Source organism: Miniopterus schreibersii (assembly GCF_964146895.1).
Source record: "Miniopterus schreibersii genome assembly, chromosome: 13".
Lineage (NCBI taxonomy): Eukaryota > Metazoa > Chordata > Mammalia > Chiroptera > Miniopteridae > Miniopterus > Miniopterus schreibersii.
This window is the reverse complement of record NC_138113.1, coordinates 41,012,875-41,029,730: the sequence shown is the minus strand read 5'-3', so window position 1 is coordinate 41,029,730 and position 16,856 is coordinate 41,012,875. Positions and strand designations below refer to the sequence as shown.

Sequence of the window (16,856 nt, the reverse complement as noted above, 5' to 3'; positions counted from 1 at the left end):
ATGGTAGTCAGTTTCTCTCTGTTTAGGGAAGTTGGCTAGGGGATGGGAAACCATTGGAGAACAGCGAAGAAAGTTTCGTTTGCTGGTTGTTCTGTGAGTTGGGGGTTGGAAGCCTGGAGAGAGGACCATGATGGTGTGCTGGGGTCCAGTAAGTAGAGAGGTCTGGTTGGCTGTGGTGGAGAAACAAGGGTCTAGATGTGACAGTTCTATGAAGTAGGTACCAATATTATTGCCTGTTTACAAATGAAGAAACCGAGGCATATATATCAAGGCTGAGTTCTTTGCTCAGGGTCTAAAGTTGGTAATAATGCAATGGCCTCTGTACCCACGGAAGGATTCCTTCACTCTCCCCTGCTCACCCCCACCTCACTGTAAAAAGAGAAGGCCCAAGTCTGAGCCCCAGATGACTCCCGTTCCCCAGCCCTCGTACCCTTCATGGGGAACCCATGTCCATGTCCACAGGGACCTTCTGGAGCAGGTGTTGGTGCCTTTGTTCTGTGTCCCAGAGCTGCGGGGTTGCCTGGCAGGCCAGCAGGCGGGGCAGGGAACCTCCTTAGGAACTTGAGTGTAAGAACATGGGCACAAGGTTTGGCCTCCCTTCTGGGCCCCAGTTGTATCACCATGCAGGGAGCATGGGATCTGCCCTGGTGGACCCTGTGACCTGCAGGTTAAGGCTATGGGGCATTGGCCAAAGCAGGCTCAGCAAGAATCTGTTCCCTACAACATAGACACTGCAGTGCTTTCCCTTTCTTCCTGCAACTGGGAGGGCCATGTCAAAGCCCGCAGTCTCAGGGAGCCTCTGTTCTGGTGGGGTGGACAGAAGCCCAATAAATAAGAAATGTCCGATGAGGCAGGTTGTGGAGGCCTCCATGACATGCTAGGTCCTGCTTTGTGATGGCCCTTCTGGCCCTGCCCTCACTGGGAATTGAGGCTCTGGGTTCTAGGCAAATGTGGTCATTTTGATAAAGAGTGCCAGTTCTCAGCCTTAGGGACACCCTATGTATTGAGGGAGGGAGAAAGGAACTATTGTCCAGAGGAGGAAGATGGGACACAGAAAACACTTAACACCAGAGTCTACACATATGAGGTAAGACAGATCCTGGTGGGCTCATCAAGGAGGACTTCCTGGAGGAGGGATCATTTCTAGAATAGCTTCACACACACACACACACACACACACACACACACACACACACACACACACACACACACACACACTGGTAACTTGGGTCCCTCAAGGGAGATGTCCAGGCCTGTGGGGTTGGCTGCAAAAGAGGCTGGACTAGGGAATGGTGAATGTCCCTCCCACTCTGACAGCCAGTGTTTCCCACCTGGGAGTGCATCTAATCCCATTTAATGAACCTCATGTCTTCCCAGAGCAAGAAGCAGTACCTTGGCCAAGATCCCCTCCCCGCATCCCTGCCTATTTCTGTTTCTATATGTCTGTGCCTCTTTCTCCCTTCCTTGATTCCTCTTGGGCTCTTCCCCAACCCCATTCCCCTCTCTTTTCCCCCACTCTCCCCCCGGGAGCTCGGGGGCTGGGGAATGGGGCTGTACATACAAGCCGGAGCCATTGTTCGACAATCTGTTTTTGTCTTCATCTTGTTGGCAGGCGGCAGGAGAGGAGCAAAAGGTTAATGAGGCACTGTGCAGCGGGATTACGGCGCAAACGGCAAGCGGCGGGCAGCCGAGCCAGCCGTGGTGACAGGGAACTAATTAGGAGCAGTTTAACAGGAGGAAAAAGTGAAATCTCCTCTTCACCAACTGTCAATAATTAGCTGATTTGGTGAGGTTGAAATATGTCCACAGGAAAAGGTGGGGCTCTTCTGTGGATGAGTGAGGCTCAGGGGAATGTGGGCCACTGGTGGACTGTCCTGTCCCTAGGCGAGGTCAGGGTTGCCCCATGTCCCCCAGGCCAGCCCTCCTAGGGCTGGCATCCCTTAGCCTCAGCTATCCATATGACCTTGGTCTTGACCTCCAAGACCTCAGTTTCCCCAGCCATAAGATAAGGTGTGGGAACTCAGTTTCTTCCTGGCTCTGCCCGTTAGGATCCTGGAAGTGAAACCAGGAGACCTGGCCCTGGTCCTAGAGTGGGGATTGCTAATAGAGGGCTGTGTGACCTTAAGTCAGATGCTGACCCTCAGGTGTTTTGTCTGCAGCATGGGTGTGCTCCCTGAGAGTCCCTTTCCGGGGCGAGGCCTGGCTGGAGAATGATGCGAATTGTGAATGGGCAGAGCCTACCCTTCCTCTGTACATCACTCACTGGGCTTCTTCAGGCCTCTCAGCAGCAATAGGGGCTGGGGTGGGGGCACAGGAAAAATGGGGCTGCATGCCTCTGGTTGGGCTGCAGGTGGAGGAGGGACCCTAGGCTGCTTCTGTAGGGCTGTGGGCTAGCCAAGGGTGTGTGTCTCTCTCTCTTCCCCACATCAGCTCTGCAGGGCCCTGTGGGCCAAGGAGTCAGGTTCACTTGCAGCCAGAATCTTATCCTGTTGGGCCTGTTTGCCCTGTGTTTGTGGGTTTATTGGCTCCTACCCTTTGACCTTTGCTGATATCTCAGCTGGGGACCCTCTCCCCACTCTCACTCTGCCCCTCTAGCTTCTACCAAAAACCTTGAGTGAAAGAAAAGACATCATCAGAGCCCTCAGGCCTTCTTGCTCTGGAGCCTCCATGGCAGCCCTGTTAACCCCCCAGCCCTCTTCTCAGTCTAGCCCCTCCTCACCTCAGCACTGGAGGGTCCAGGGCACTAGAAGCATGTTCTGAGGAAGCCTAAGGCCTCTTTATGTCCTCCCACTATTCACAAGCCACATTTTGCCCTGGCCCCAGAGGGTGGCTTAGAGATCAGGCCATGCTGTACATGAGGTACCTGAGGGTCAGGCTCAGCCACCCCCTCTCCCTCCCTATTTCCACCCCTCCCTTCTCTGCCTCCAGCTTTCAGAGTTAAGAAACAAAGAGGCATGGCATCCCTGTACAGGAAAAGAATATGGTACCCCCAGCAGGTACCAGAACTTCTACCATCTCTCTTCCCATCACCAGTCGTGAGGAAAATGGTGGTTTTGATGAACCAACTTGGCTGGGAGCTGTGACCTACAAAGAAGCAAATGTCTTCTCCAACTTGCCACTCTTTTATGAAAAAGCATTTGAACTCCCAACCAAGAATTAGGAAGAGTTGGGAATGAGCTCAGGTCTTCATTCAAGCTGTTCAATAAATGACCCTCATCCAGGAAGTCCTCCCTGATGAGCTCCACTAGGATGTGTCTCGCCTCACATGTGTAGACTCTGGTGCTGTATGTTTCCTATGTCCCATCTCTCATTTCTGAACAATAGTTCCTTTCTCCTTCCCTCGAAACATAGGGTGTCTCTAAGGCTGAGCACTGGCACTCTGTCAACATCTAATACAGAGTGTGGATCATCTGGGCTCACCTTGATTTTACTGGTTCCTGCTTCTGCTCTTCAGGGCTGATGTGAGGCCAGAGGCAATGCCTAGGGGACATGGTGTTTCTCCTGAGCCCACAGGCGCTCACCATCTCCCAGAGCAGGGGCCTCCTCCCTTCCAGTTGCAAATCCATCTCCTACTTTGCTTAGAGATGTTTGTTTGGGGTTTTTCTCATTTACTGGTTTAATCAGTCCCTACTGAACTCCAAAGTGGGCTATTTTTGCCATCAGAAATCTGCTGCCTCCCCGCCCGCTGCTTTCTTGGAGTTTGCTCACAGGACCCCCCAGGAGGGATAGATGGGAATGGCAAAGCCGCTTGGAGGCCAGGAACGCCAACGCCACCTGTCATATTGCCTGTTCCCCACACCCCCACCCCGCACCTGCGCGTGCATACAGGCCCACACACAAGCACACGCTCGAACATGCGCACACATGCCCCTGTGACAGGCCTCAGCGGGGCCTCCTCTCAGCCTACCCCTCCCTAGTTCTTTCTAGGACCTTCTAGAACACCTAGACGAATTCAGCACAGGGCAGGAGGGGGCTTGGTTGTACAAAGCTTCTGTTGAGAAGATTAAAAGCATCGATATGTGCAAAGTGTTTAGAACATGTGTGGCCCACAGCAAGGGCTCAGCCTTGTGAGCCATGAGGAGATACAGGCGAGCAAGACTGGGCCTGGGCACAAGGATAACCACAGGGTCCTGCTTTCCTTATGTAGCATCACATAGGTTATCTAAGCCTCCAAAGGACTCTCCCATCCGTTTCTTGATTTATTGGCATCCCAACCCCAGGAGGTTGAAAATCTTCCCACTGCACATATGGGAAAACTGAGGCCCCTAGGACAGAGAATGATTCTGAAATTGGTCCACCAGAGGGCACTCAGGAACAGTGCAAAGCTCCAAAATGGGGTGCACTGGGTGCACATCACACAGCAGAAGAGGGAAAGGATAAGACAGGATTCCTGCACTTGGAGAGCTTGGTTCAATTTGATTCAACTTTTATTGAGGATCTATAGTGACAAGGCACAGGGATACTGAGGTGTTTCAAGTGGCTCACACTGGGGTGAGGTGAGGGACCTCTCTTCACAGATGATTAGTGTACAAATTGGCCTATGACTGGGGATATGATGGAGATGGAAATAAGTGCCAAGATCACGAGAGGTGGCAGCAGGGATTTGGTCTGAGGACATTAGGGGAGGCTTCCTGGAGGAGGCAGCCTTAGAAGATTAGGATATAGCTGGACTCAGGCCTCAAAGCCTAAACATACAATGTACTGGAAATAGAGAACAGCCACTGGTGAGGAACCTGGAGAAGGTTCCAGAAGGCCTCAAATGTCCAGCAAAGAAGTCTGAGATTCATTGGGGAGGTAATGGGAGCCTAGAGCCAGCACCAGAGGCCTGACCCAGGGGTCCAGGCTCAGGCCTCAGCTGCTCCTCAGCCCCAGCCTAACCCCCCCCCCCCCCCCCCCCCCCGCCCACCACAGGATAGCTTCCCCAAAGGTGGGGCCTGAATGTGTGTGTCTGAGCAAGACCCGAGGCCTGCCCAGCCCTGGTGAGAGAGGGTGGGATGTGGCTGCCCAGGAGGCAAGTTGGTTCCATGCCTGGCAGAGGCCTCAGGCACACACACAGGGTCAGCCAGGTGCCAGGGTCAGCCAGGCTCCAGGGTCAGCCAGGTCCCAGCCTGGGCATTGGACCCCATGTCAATGTCGTCGCCACCTGTGGACCCTCAGAGGCCCAAACCCTTGGCCAGGAACAGGAGGAGGCTTTGAACAGTGTCACAGGGTCACGCTGAACACCCCAGCCCCCAGCCCTGTGCCTTTGAAAAGGAGGCAGAAAAGCCACCAGAAAAAAGGCAAGGAGGAGGAAGTTCTTTGTAGTAGGTAAAAGCCCCTGAGAATGGGGCACAGGCTGGGGATCCAGTTTCCTGTTTATGTCTCGGCACCTTAGCTCCAGGTTCAAATATGTAAACTATCCGCTGGCCGCTGGCTGCAGGTGTGTGTGCTCCTAGGCTGCAGAGGCAGAGGTGGCCCCAAATGCATTCCTGACTCTGGCCCCCCACCCAAGATGAGCCAGGGGACAGAGGCAAATAGTTCAGGGTTAACCCTTCCCCTGCCACAAAGGCAGGCCATCAGGCTGCTCTAGGGGACTTTGGGGCCAGCTGGCCCTTGGGGTTCTCAGGGGAGGCTGGGGGATACAGGACGTGGTGCTTCATGTTTGCTGACTCTGACCTTAGGTGCAATCAGAAGTCTAGAGACAGCTGCTGTGAGGGGCAGCAGGGCCTGGTTGGGTCTGGAGGATGGGGTTGGGGCTCTGATATTGGGGGGGCGGCAATCGGAGTGAGGGTTCAGGTTCTGCCTCAGAGTCACGGAATGCTAGCAGGACAACACTGCTTACGTGGTGGCAGGGTAGGCATGTTCCCAGCAGGCCCACGTCTTCATGGCACTCCCAGTTCTGGGCCTGGGGGGTACCATCAGTACCAACTTTCTCTTTCTCGCTGGTGCCTGCAGCCCCCACCCTCCAGAGCTCTGGCTCCCCATCCCAGACACTCCCTCCCTCAAGGGCCCCTGATGACTGGCCATCAGTGCATGGGGAAGAGTCCACCAGATGAACAGAGGGGCCCACAGGTTCCTGCCTGCCCCCAGCTGGCAGCCTGGGGCTAGATCAGCCCTCCTCCCTGTGGCCACTTCTTTCTTAGTTCACTCTCCCCTTGTCACCTTCTTCCCAGAGGTGGCCCCTCAGGGCTCTTCAGGGGTCAGAACCAAGCCCCTGCCCTGGGGCTCTATTGCTGCACCCACTGCTCCCACTGGACCTTGGCATCTCCCTCCCACCACACCTGCCTGTGTGCCACTGCAGCCACCATGCCACTTATTTTGCTTCCGACATGGCACATACAGCCGCTTCTGCTTCTTACCCATGAGTCCCCCAAACAGCAGGGGGATCCCAAAAGAAGAACACAACCCTTTATCCCTACTTCAGGGACTCTGGAGGTGGTTAGGGCTGCAGGAGGGCCCTCCATTGCCCTCACCCAGTACCTGAGTCACATTTATTCACCAGCAAGGCCCTGGATGTGATTTCCATGGAGGACACAGGCCCCATACCCCAAGCAGGTGATCTTCAAGTGGGGGTACAGCCCAGATGTCCCTGCCCCAGCCTCCCTTGCTAGCCCAGTGGTGAGGAAACCTAGTGGTCCAGACACCCATGAAACCTCAAGATGGTGGGCCATTGATCCATCTCCAGCTGTGGCCAGAGTGCTGGAAGTGTCTTTACCAATGGCCAGTTGCATTGGCCTAGGACAGAAGTGAGAGGCTGTGACTGGGGTCAGCATAAATGTTAGGAAATCTGGATTCCAGAGGTCACCAAATCCCGATGCCAAGACCAAAGTCTCTCAGCCCTTACTGGGACCACCCAGAAAACTCAGCTTGACTGGTGTCCATGCTGCCTGGTGCCTGTGGCACCCCCTGCTGTTGCTTCCACTCCTTGGGCTGGTCTCCTAAGGCCTCCATCGTGGGCTTGTTCCCTACACCCACCCCTCAAATGTGCCTGTTCCCCAGGCCTGGCACCCTCCCCTTCCATCTGCTCTCCTGGGCAAGCTCCTCCACTCCGGGGGCTCCAGCTCTGCTCACACACCCCAGGCTCGTTCTCCTGCCCAGACTCCTGGCCAGAGCCCCAGAGCCTGGGACCTGTCTGCTTCTCAGGCCTCTCCAACTGGGGGCTCGTCATGGCCAAACCCGAGCCTATCACCCTCCCACACTGACCCGCCCCCACCCATGTTCCCTGCCTCTGAAAATGGCACAACCAGCCACCCCAGTTCCTGAGCTAGAATTAGGAATCATCCAAGGCACAGTCATTCCCGACACCTCCCTCTTACCCCCACGTGGGATTGGTCATCAACTCCTATGGGTTTCATCTTCAGAAAGGATCCGCAGCGTGCACCCCTCTCTAAGCCACAGCGGCAGCATCCTAGGGCAGGACCTGGCACCTCTCTCTGATTCCCACAGCCGCTGCCCCACACCTCCAGTCCATCTTCCATCCCCACCCCCACCAGAGAGACCTTTCTAAAATGGAGCCCACCCCCGCTCAGAATTCTTCCACGGTTCTTTATTGCCCTCAGCTAAAATGCTGACACCTCCACATGGCCTACAAAGACCTGCCTATCCCAGCCTCACCTCCGTTTCTTGCCACACGCCCCTCATGCCCAACATTGCCCACAGCAAACAGGCCATGCTGGCCAGCTAATGCTTTTCCTTCACCCAGCAAGCTTTTCTTGCCCTCTCATCAAAATCCTCCATTTCCTTCCTGGCCCACCTCCTCTGAGAAGTCTTCCTTCCTTGTTCTTTCATTTGTACATGCTGACTCCACCCCCTCCCGTTTCCATGGCACTTTGTCTCTCTGGGATCCATCTGCTTCTATATCTGACTCTTCCCCTAAACTTGGAGCTCCTCAAGGGCATGGGCTGGTCTTCTCCATCTCTGTGTGCCCAACCTTGGTGTATGGACTTGGCAGCCATAAACAACTGCTGACCTGAAGACTGATGGAATTGAAATGAGAGAAAAAGCCTGGAATGCCTGCTCTGTCCCCAAGCCCCTGCTCCTGAGTGCCTCGGTCACCTCCCCCCAGAACCTTCTCACTGCTTGCATCTCCCCCATGCTTTCCTCCTACCTGCTGCCCTCAGCACAGTGGGGAGCCTGGGGAGCTTGGGGTCCTGGGCCTGTGACAGCCTCCACTGGGAAGGCCAGCTGGGCCAGCCCTCTCCAGGGAGTGAGCCGAGTGGCCGTGGCCCTGGCCCGTGGTCCTCCACGGTGGTGGTGTGCAGCAGTCTCTCCGATTTTCATGCGGGCCTCAGTGCTTCAGTGAAAGCCGGCATGGGAAGTTGCTAATAATGGCACTAAAATAAAATATGCTACATCTGTTATGGGTAGCAGAACAAAATTAGCTGCTCACACCTCTGACATCCAAGATGTCTTAACTTAAAATACTCCTTGGCTTACTTTACATCATTTACTGATTATATTTAAAAGAAATACAATTTTGCAATTACTGTTCTTTCCAGTGTGATATCTATGCATCATTTTCCTTTTATGTTTATATATTTCTCCTTCATTAGTGCAGTCTGAAGGGTGATTAGGATTCTTCAAACATTTTACAGAGGTTAAACGTTGATTAAGATTTAATTATTACTGTAAATAGCTTGGAATGACATATGGTGCAAAAGCCTGACATATGTGCATTTGAATAAATGAAGTGCTATTTCCCAGGATGCCTCAGTAGCTGTTTAACAGCTTTCCCGAAGGGTTATGTTACACCTCATGGTAAGATTGCTGGGATGTTATATTTTGTTGGTTTTTGCAGCTGAAAGCTAAGAACAGTTTTCCAGTTTTTTAAAAACATTGAATATTTTAAATACCTAAATTGTTTTGCACAAATTTTTGCTAATTTGTCTAACTAGGTTAAACATTTTCAAAAGCATTTAGATTTTTAAGCGTGGGCGCTGTGCATTGTGTCACTGGCAGCGTGGGGACGAGGGGAGCGGGTGGAGTGGAGGGGACTCAAGGCCGGCAGGGGTGGGGAGGGAGGAGGTAGTTTGAGGAGAGGGGGTGGGGAAGAGCCCCAGCCTTGAGCCTAGTTCTAGTCTCTTTGGCCCTCTCATATGGGCAGAGCCTGGGTGTTGGGCTACCAGGGACTACAAGGGAAGGGTCCCTGTTCTCCAGAAACTCTGCCGTGCCCTCCACTCTAGTCCACATCAAACTCCCTCTTGCCTGGCCTCTGACATGCACAGCCTGGGTGAGACTGAGTTCTTTGCAGGCAGCGCTGGTCTGTGGCACCTTGAGCCTGGGCCCCAAGGTCTCTGGCCAGAGTATCATTGGGTGGCAGCATGGGGAGCTGGATTGGGGCAGGAGCTGATTCAGTTCCATTTTAGATGGGTTGAGTTAAGGTGCCTAAGAGATGTCCATAGAAAGGTCTAGTAAGCAGTCAGTTATGGGCCCAAGACTCTGGGGAGAAATGTGGCTGGAGACTCCTCAAATCTGGGCGTCACCGGGAAGGCATGGTCACCCAGGGGCTGTGTGCAAGGAAGAAGGCCCAACTAGGGACCCAGAGAAGTGTCCAATGGGTGTCACAAAAAAAGGGGGGGTTAGCAGTGACCTTGGAGAAAAAGCTATTTGTGGAATGTGGGAGCAGAAGCCAGATTTCCGGTGGGTTGACAAGTCAGCGAGAGGTAAGAAGGTGCCATGACTACGACTCTAGACAATGCCCTAAAGAGACTTGGTTGTTGGGGAGGAGAGACACCAGGTGGAAGCTACAGTGTGGCGTGGGGCTAAGGGGAGATTTTCTAAGACAGAAGGTTCTTGTCCGTGTTGAAATGCTGGTGGGCAGGAGTCAGCAAACTGGAAAGAAGGGAAAGAGGGAGGACAGTGCAGGAGTGGGCTTCTGGAGCGGGCAGGGGAGGTAGAGCTCAGGGTGAGACCACTTCTGAGGGGAGGGGTAGTTGGTTGCTGCGGGGTAGCAGGTGTGGAGCAGAGTATGGACACAAGTAGGTTGCAGGTTTGATGATGGGACACTGATGGGTTCCTTCTGATGCCTTCTATTTTTCCCCTGAGGTAGTTAGAAGGCGCATCTGCTTGAGATGAGTGGAGAGCTGAGGGTGGGGTGACCTCTTTGGAGAATGGGAGAGGGAGGTGACCGGCAATGTGGCCAGGAGGTGGGGATGTTGCCACTGTGAGAATCCAGCCAAAATTATGGACAGTGAATGTTGAATGGTCCCCATTAGGTGGTCAGGTTCAAGTGGAGACAAGGTGGCTGCATGATTAGTTTCCTCCGAAGCACAGCTTCTTCCAGTTGGGGTTGGGAGGACCTTGGGGCTCAGGAGTGGCTGAAGTGATGGCCCCTCATGTCCAGGTTGGAGGGGGAGAATGTGAAGCTGAACTGTAAGAAGTCTGGGGCCTGAGGTCTCGGTGGTCTAAAAACAGACAGGGAGAGTGAATGGGGTGCTGGAGTGATAGAGGTCTGTGGAGTCCAACAGAGAGAGTGAATGGGGTGCTGGAATGATAGGGGACAGCGGGGTCTGAGAGAGTAGGGTTTGGATTTAAGGCATCTGAGTAGAGCAGCCCTGGTTGGTGACCAGGTCCAGGGTATGGCCCTGGGAGAGAATTTGTGCAGCATGGTGGACAAGGTCATTGGGTTAAGAGAAAAATACAGAACTCAGAGGCCAGAGTATAGGATGTTCACCCACATGGACACACTGTCAGAGGAAAAAGCGAGACCTGGGCGGGAAGAGATACTGTGAATCCCTTGGCAGGAGGGCAGAAAAAATTAAGGATATGTTAGGTGGCACACATGGTCCCTGGCGGGGGTACCAGGGGCAGAGGGGGAGAACTGTGGGCCCCAGAATAGTCCTAACTGCTACTCCCAGACTCCCCACTCACCCCTTCCCTCTCATCCCCCTTGCCTTTCCCCCCTCTGTTCTTACTCTCTCCTCAGATTGAAACATCCCAGTTAGAGCCTGAGATTGCCCGGGCCACCAGCAGCCGGACAGTGGTGTACAACAAGGGGCTGTGAGTGGTGGCCAGCTGGCCTGGGGATGCAGCATTGTCCAGCCTGGCGAGTTGGGGGTGGGAAAGGAGTCTCAGGAGCAGCACCCACAGGGAGGGGCAAGCTGACCCCACCAGTCCTGGGCTACCTGGGGGAGGGGGGTCTCCATCCACAGTGGTGGGGAGACTAATCTATTCACATGTTAACATAAGGGAGAGAAGTTCTGATACATTTCCTACAAAAATAATCAAGTGCATTTCTGGGCCTTACGTGGGGTTGTCAAAACTCTACTCAGCACAATTATGTGTGAAGCTGAAACACTGTAGAGTGCCCACAGGGTAGAATTAGGATCCTTTTATATGTTTTTGTTTGTTTGTTTTAATTTTTTATCAGAATCAAGCCTTGGTTGCAGCTGCCCAGATGCTGCTAGCAGGTGGAATGGTGGTGGGAGTAAGAGTAGGCCTGCGAGCTGGCTGGTGTGGTGGCCAGGCTGGTAGATTGAAGATACTATTGTGGCCAAGACCCATGTCTCCCTGGGTTGGGCAGGGTTGGGGAAGGGAAGGGAGGCAGTCTACAACTCGCAGGATGAACCAGCTATGACTAAGGTCCTCAGGAGGTGACCCAGGAAATCAAGGAGCACTGGAGGCCTCTGGAAGAGTCCATGGGCAGCTGGCTCTGAGTGTGGCTGGCCTTCAAGATCCATGCCACACCTGCAGAGCCAATTCCTCTATATGAAGCCAGTGACACACTGGGGCTGGTGTCACTCTTCACGGAGCCCTGATATATTTGAGGCCCCTGAGATGACCTCAGCTTCAAGCAAGAAGCCCCAAGAAGGAATGATTTTGGGCAGGAACCATGGACATGCAGTCTGACCTTTGCAGGAAGATCCTCCGTCCAGGCACCAGGTTGGAAGCTGGGCATTTGGGCCGACTGTGGGGCTGGAGCCAGGCTGACTGCCGGCGGGGAAGCCTCTCCAGCCACCGAGGCTGCCTGTCTCATCCCACCGCTTCCTGAGCAGGAGGGTGTCATGCCTGAGAGTACAAAGGCCGGATCTCTAGGCAACTATCTGAGAGGAAGCATCAACCCAGGAACTGCAGGGCTGGCTCTGGCTGGCTATGTGACCTTGGATAAGCCCACTCCCTTCTCTGAGCCTCCACTCCCTGTCTGGAACCACAGGACTGGATCCAGGGGTTCCCACCTGCTCTTCCAGCTAAATCGCGTCTTTGCCTGTCCTGCTCAGATGCTGGTCATCCCAGGCACATCCCAACACAGACACTGGACTGGGAATGGGGCAGGTCCCTTTGGGCATGGCCAGCAGTTGGCCTCAGAACCTGGACTTTGCTGTTCTGTACATGACCCCACATCCTGGGAGCACTTGGCCTTCACTAGATACTTTACAGCTCTGAAGGAGGAGGGAGCGTGGATGCTGGGCTGAGTGGGGGGCCACACCACATGCCACCTCTCATCCCGCACTGGCCACTGAAGCCCCTTGCTGCTGGTTGCCATCTCCCTTCCACAGTGGCCCAGAAAAGAGGAGCGCTCTGCTGAGGAAATCAGGGCCTGAGTGGGGTGAACAGGGTCATCCCTCTTCTAAAAGGCCCCCAAAAGAGGAAGCATGGGTCTCAATGTACCCCTCACCTGATCCTAACTGGAGTGAGCCTTCGACATGCAGCTTCAGAGCCTCCCCTCCCCTGGCGACGCCACCTGGGGAGAGACGTGGCTGTAGGTGAACACATATGTGCAGGAAAAGGCTAGCGCAGGGCAGCAAGGGCCTGGCCACAGGTAGCTCTGCTCTCCTTAGGGTGGGGAAGTTGTGGTGAGGTTTTCTACCGGCACTGACACCATGCATCCCACCGGAAGTCCCTGCTTCCCTCACCTCCTGGCCAGGCCCTGGTGCCTCCAGCTAGTTCTGTGGGGTGCTGCCCTGAGGGCCTCCCACTCTCCCAAGGGGCAGCCCACCCACTGTACATCAGGAAAGGGAGAAAGCAGAGACAGCATGGAAGACAAAACAGCAGAGGGAAGGGGTGCCACGGTTTGGAGGGGCAGGTATTTCTGAGTTACTCCAGCCATAACGTGAATGTGCCGGTGGCTGGGGCTGGACATGCCTGGGCCCTCTTTTGCAAACCTCACTTCAAGCTCACCCTGCCCAACATCTCATCGGGTCTTATTCTTGTGCACTTTACCTTGGGACCAAAACTGCTCACCCCAGCTCCACTCCCACCCCCTCCCGAGGCCTGGCAGAGATGCGATCTCTCCAACTCCCCTCTGTGCAGGCTGCCCTGGCCCAGCCCCACCCCGCACAGCCCAGCCCTGTGGCCTCTGCATCTCATAGCCTACTTACTTCTCCCAGATGATTTCCGGTCATGCTCCTGAAATCAATTTCAGGTGACTTAAGGGGGCTCGTCCTGGCAGGGGTGCTGGTGGCAAAGGATCCTTATAGCTCAGGGTGATGGTGACAGAGATTCAGTGAGCCATGCTGCTAGGCCCTGGTCTGGCTGCAGAAAACACCACGAAGGGAAACTTTCAGCTAACATACACTCCCCCCCTCTCCCCCCCTCCCCACTGAGACCAGAGGGAGGCCTCATGGGAAGGTGGTTTCATGTCTAGGGAAGAGGCCGAGTCAGGGCAGGGCTGGCCCAGCAGTGCCAGAATACAGGGCATACCTGCAGCTGATTCTCTGGCGTATCTGCCCAACCCTCCTCTGGTCACTTAAACATTCCTGGAGGCTCGGGGATGCCCTTCTCCCATTTCCAGAGAACAATCTACATGTGCAGGGACCAAAAACCCAAGATATCAGGATGGCTGCTGAGTCAGGATGGCCAACATTCCTTTTTGAGTCCTGATTGGGGGGGGGGAGGCTGTTCCTGTCCTGGGCCTCTACCAGGGCAATAGGGTGGGGTCCTGAGAGGAGATGGGCCAGTGGACAGAAGCAAGGTGGTATTCCAGCCCTGGGCCTTGGTCATACCCAGGTTACTTTGCAATGTCTTTTTAACCTTCTCAGAAAATGTCTCACTCTCTGTGATTTATGTAATACTAATGAACTGTGGGCAATAAATGATGGATTTGAAGCATCAAGGCTTGGCTTTGTGAATTATGGGTGGGAGAGGTAGGGGCAGGGAAATACAGTGGGAACAAACCAAGGGCTGGCTGAGGACTTTATGGAAAGACCCGGGCTCAGGAGGGGTCAGGCCCTCTGGGAAACCCAGAGGGAAGGGGAGAGAAAGGACAAAAGAGCACGTGAGGGCACGAAGCAGGACAACGGGATGATGCAACTCTGCAAAAGGAACCCCCTTTACAGAGCAGTTGCTGAGCGCTAAGGGCCCCACTGCAAGGAACTGGAGTAGATAGGGATTTTGGTAGATTCTCATATTATTTCTATCAATGGGCTAGAAGGGAGACTGGTGGTGGGAGTGGGTGGGGTGGGGGTCATTCTGGGCTGCCCGGGGGCCAAGAGAGGCTACATAGGGAGGAAAGGTTTGAGCCAAGTGGAAAGTTACCTGATGTCCACAGTGTGCCCAGCACCAGCCCTGGGAACTCTGCCCCTTCCTAAGGCCGCCAGGCCTTGGCTGCCTCCTGATAGCTCTGGCTCTTCCTTTTCCAGGCAGCCCCAGAGTTCCTGAAGGAGTGAGACCTGGCCTCTTCTCTGGGACCTCCAAGCATCTTCCACCATTGCAGGAAGAAGCCAATGGCCTCTCATGGCAGGGTGACCATGTAGTAGAGGTGGGGTCTATGGTTGGGGTCAGGCCAGCCTGATTCCAGCCCCAGCTTGACTCTGAAATCTAGACATCACTTCCTTCATTCGCCCACTCACTGGGTCAGATATTTGTGGAGCATGTTCTCTAATAGAGCCTTGGTGTCCTTAACTAGAAAATGCCAAGAGCAGCATCACTCCCTGGACTGGTGTAAGGAGATTAGAAAGACCAGGTGAGAATTCACCCAGGCTCCCCTCTCACCCTCCCCAGTGTCAGGGGCACTGGGCCTCCCTAGGAGGGTGGAGGAGGGAAAGGGATGGGGGAAGGGTCTGTTTCCAAAGTGATGCTTCTAGGTCAGGGGGCTTCTGGTCTCTGGGGAATTTCTTTGCTAAGAGCCCCACTGGCCACAACCCCCATCCTGGTGGGCGGAAATCCTTGACTCATAGGACAGACACAAATCCCTCCTGGGAGCTGTTTGTTGTTTTTAGCTGGTCTGGGGTCTCAGCTCCTGCCAGGCCCAGAGATCATTAACACTCCAGGAATGTGGCTTGCACCCGTTGGCCCCTAGGGCCTCCCTCCTCCCACTCAGGCCATGGTTAGAAGGAGAGTCAGAATGCTGGGGGATGAGGGCAGTGATGAGTGGCCCTTCCCCAAGGCAGCCCAGCCTCAATTTCAGAATGCAGATTCCCTCTGTCTCCCAGAGCTGCTGCTGCTCCTGACATCTCACCCATCCCAGTGTCACTGATTAGCCGGCAAAACAGGAACCTCTCAGCCACTCCCCAAAAGACCTAACCCCCCACATGCCTATGCTTCCCTGCAATACCAGGTGTCTGCCTCCAAATACAGTGTCCCTTCTCCAGGCCCTGCCCGGAGGTGAGGTAGCTGCTGGCAGCCTTGTCTAAGATCAGAGTCTGGCTCCTTCCCCACAAGGAGACCCCTGCAGCCAGAGCAAGAACCTGGGCCCCCACCTCCCCACCCCCCAGTTCCCTGGGCCTTGAGGAGGGGTGGAGAGAAGGAGGGAAAGAACAAAGAAGAAAGAGAAGGTGAACAAATGGGCAAGCGGGCAGAGGCGGCAGACACCGCCCTTGAAGAGCCCATGCAAATCCTGCAAGGGAGAGAGGGAAGGGGGCTGTCCCCTGCCACCTGAACTGGTGTCTTCACAGGTAAGCCTGGCAGAGGGAGGGACAGTACAGCAGGGCCCTGGCTCCCTCCAGGGTTGAGCTGCCAGATGCTCAGTTGTTAGAGAACAGGGGGCAGCACACTGGAGGTGAAAGTGGGCCAGCTGCTGCAGGGCCAAGACCGCTGGGAGACTCTTGGGCCTGTCGAAACTCTAATGGGTGAGAGTGGAAGAGCCTGTAAAGGCAAAAAAGAGAAAGAAGAACCACCCAGGAGTGAGGTCCCCACGGGGTGCAGGGAGAACCCTCCTTGAGAAGAGAGGAGACTTGGGTGGTAACAGGAGGTGGGTGGAGAGGATGGGTTGGATGCAGGCCACGTGGGTTTGGGGGTGGGAAGTTGAAGGGTGAGAGGGCAGCTTCCCTGGCCCCTCCAGATCAGCGCTGCATTCCTCTCCACCAGCTCTCCGTTGGGCTCCCACCGCTGGGTCACCAGCAGGAAACTGGAGGACTGGAGGAGAGTGAGACTGGGAGATTTCTCTCCCCTGGTCTCCCCTGCAGTGTGGGCCTCCTGCTACTGAAGGCCACAGTCCCATCTGGGGCCCTCTCCATCCAGCTGCCCTCTCAGGTTCTGATAACTGCTCCTGCCCCTTCTTCTTCAGGCCTAAGGGCTGTATGGGCTCCCCGTTGTTGCTAGCCTTGGGGTACTGCAACATCTCTTGTTGGCTTCCCCAAATTCGTTAATCATTCCTTTATTCACTCTCCTCAAACTGCCCCATTTGAAGGGATCGGCTCCTCCTGCCAGGCCCCTGACTGATATGAAGGTGTTCTTGTCTAGTGCTGCTTTTTTCTCTCTGAAGATGAAAGTCCTCTGCTGAGGGGGCGGGAGAGAAGAGGTATGGGGGAAGGATGACCGCTTGAGACGTCCCCTGCGGAGAACGGGAGTGGACTTATCAACAGGGGTGGGACCTCGGACCTCCAGTGGTGCCACCCAGAAAGCTTGCCTGATGTCCTTACAGACTCAGCTGCAAGGGCAGGCAGGAAAACAGCAAGTTTGGGATTTTGCCAGGCTGGTACAACTAAGAAACGTGGGACAGA

General features: G+C 54.7%; 1 protein-coding gene across 8 annotated transcripts in view; it reads left to right on the top strand.

The window, feature by feature from the left end:
* The window catches only part of SFXN5 (sideroflexin 5), a gene marked incomplete at its 3' end in the record, with an annotated part of 101,009 nt that extends 86,982 nt beyond the window's left edge, over positions 1–14,027 (top strand). For 5 of the 8 annotated variants that reach the window (XM_081155936.1, XM_081155938.1, XM_081155935.1 and 2 more), the window contains one exon: positions 10,904–14,027. In XM_081155936.1, the coding sequence (XP_081012062.1) occupies positions 10,904–10,981 (78 nt within the window). Of the gene's footprint in view, positions 1–1,612; positions 1,706–10,903 lie in introns of those variants that run through there. The other 3 variants (XM_081155941.1, XM_081155937.1, XM_081155939.1) reach the window with 3 other exon arrangements.
* Between the last annotated feature and the right edge of the window lie 2,829 nt (positions 14,028–16,856).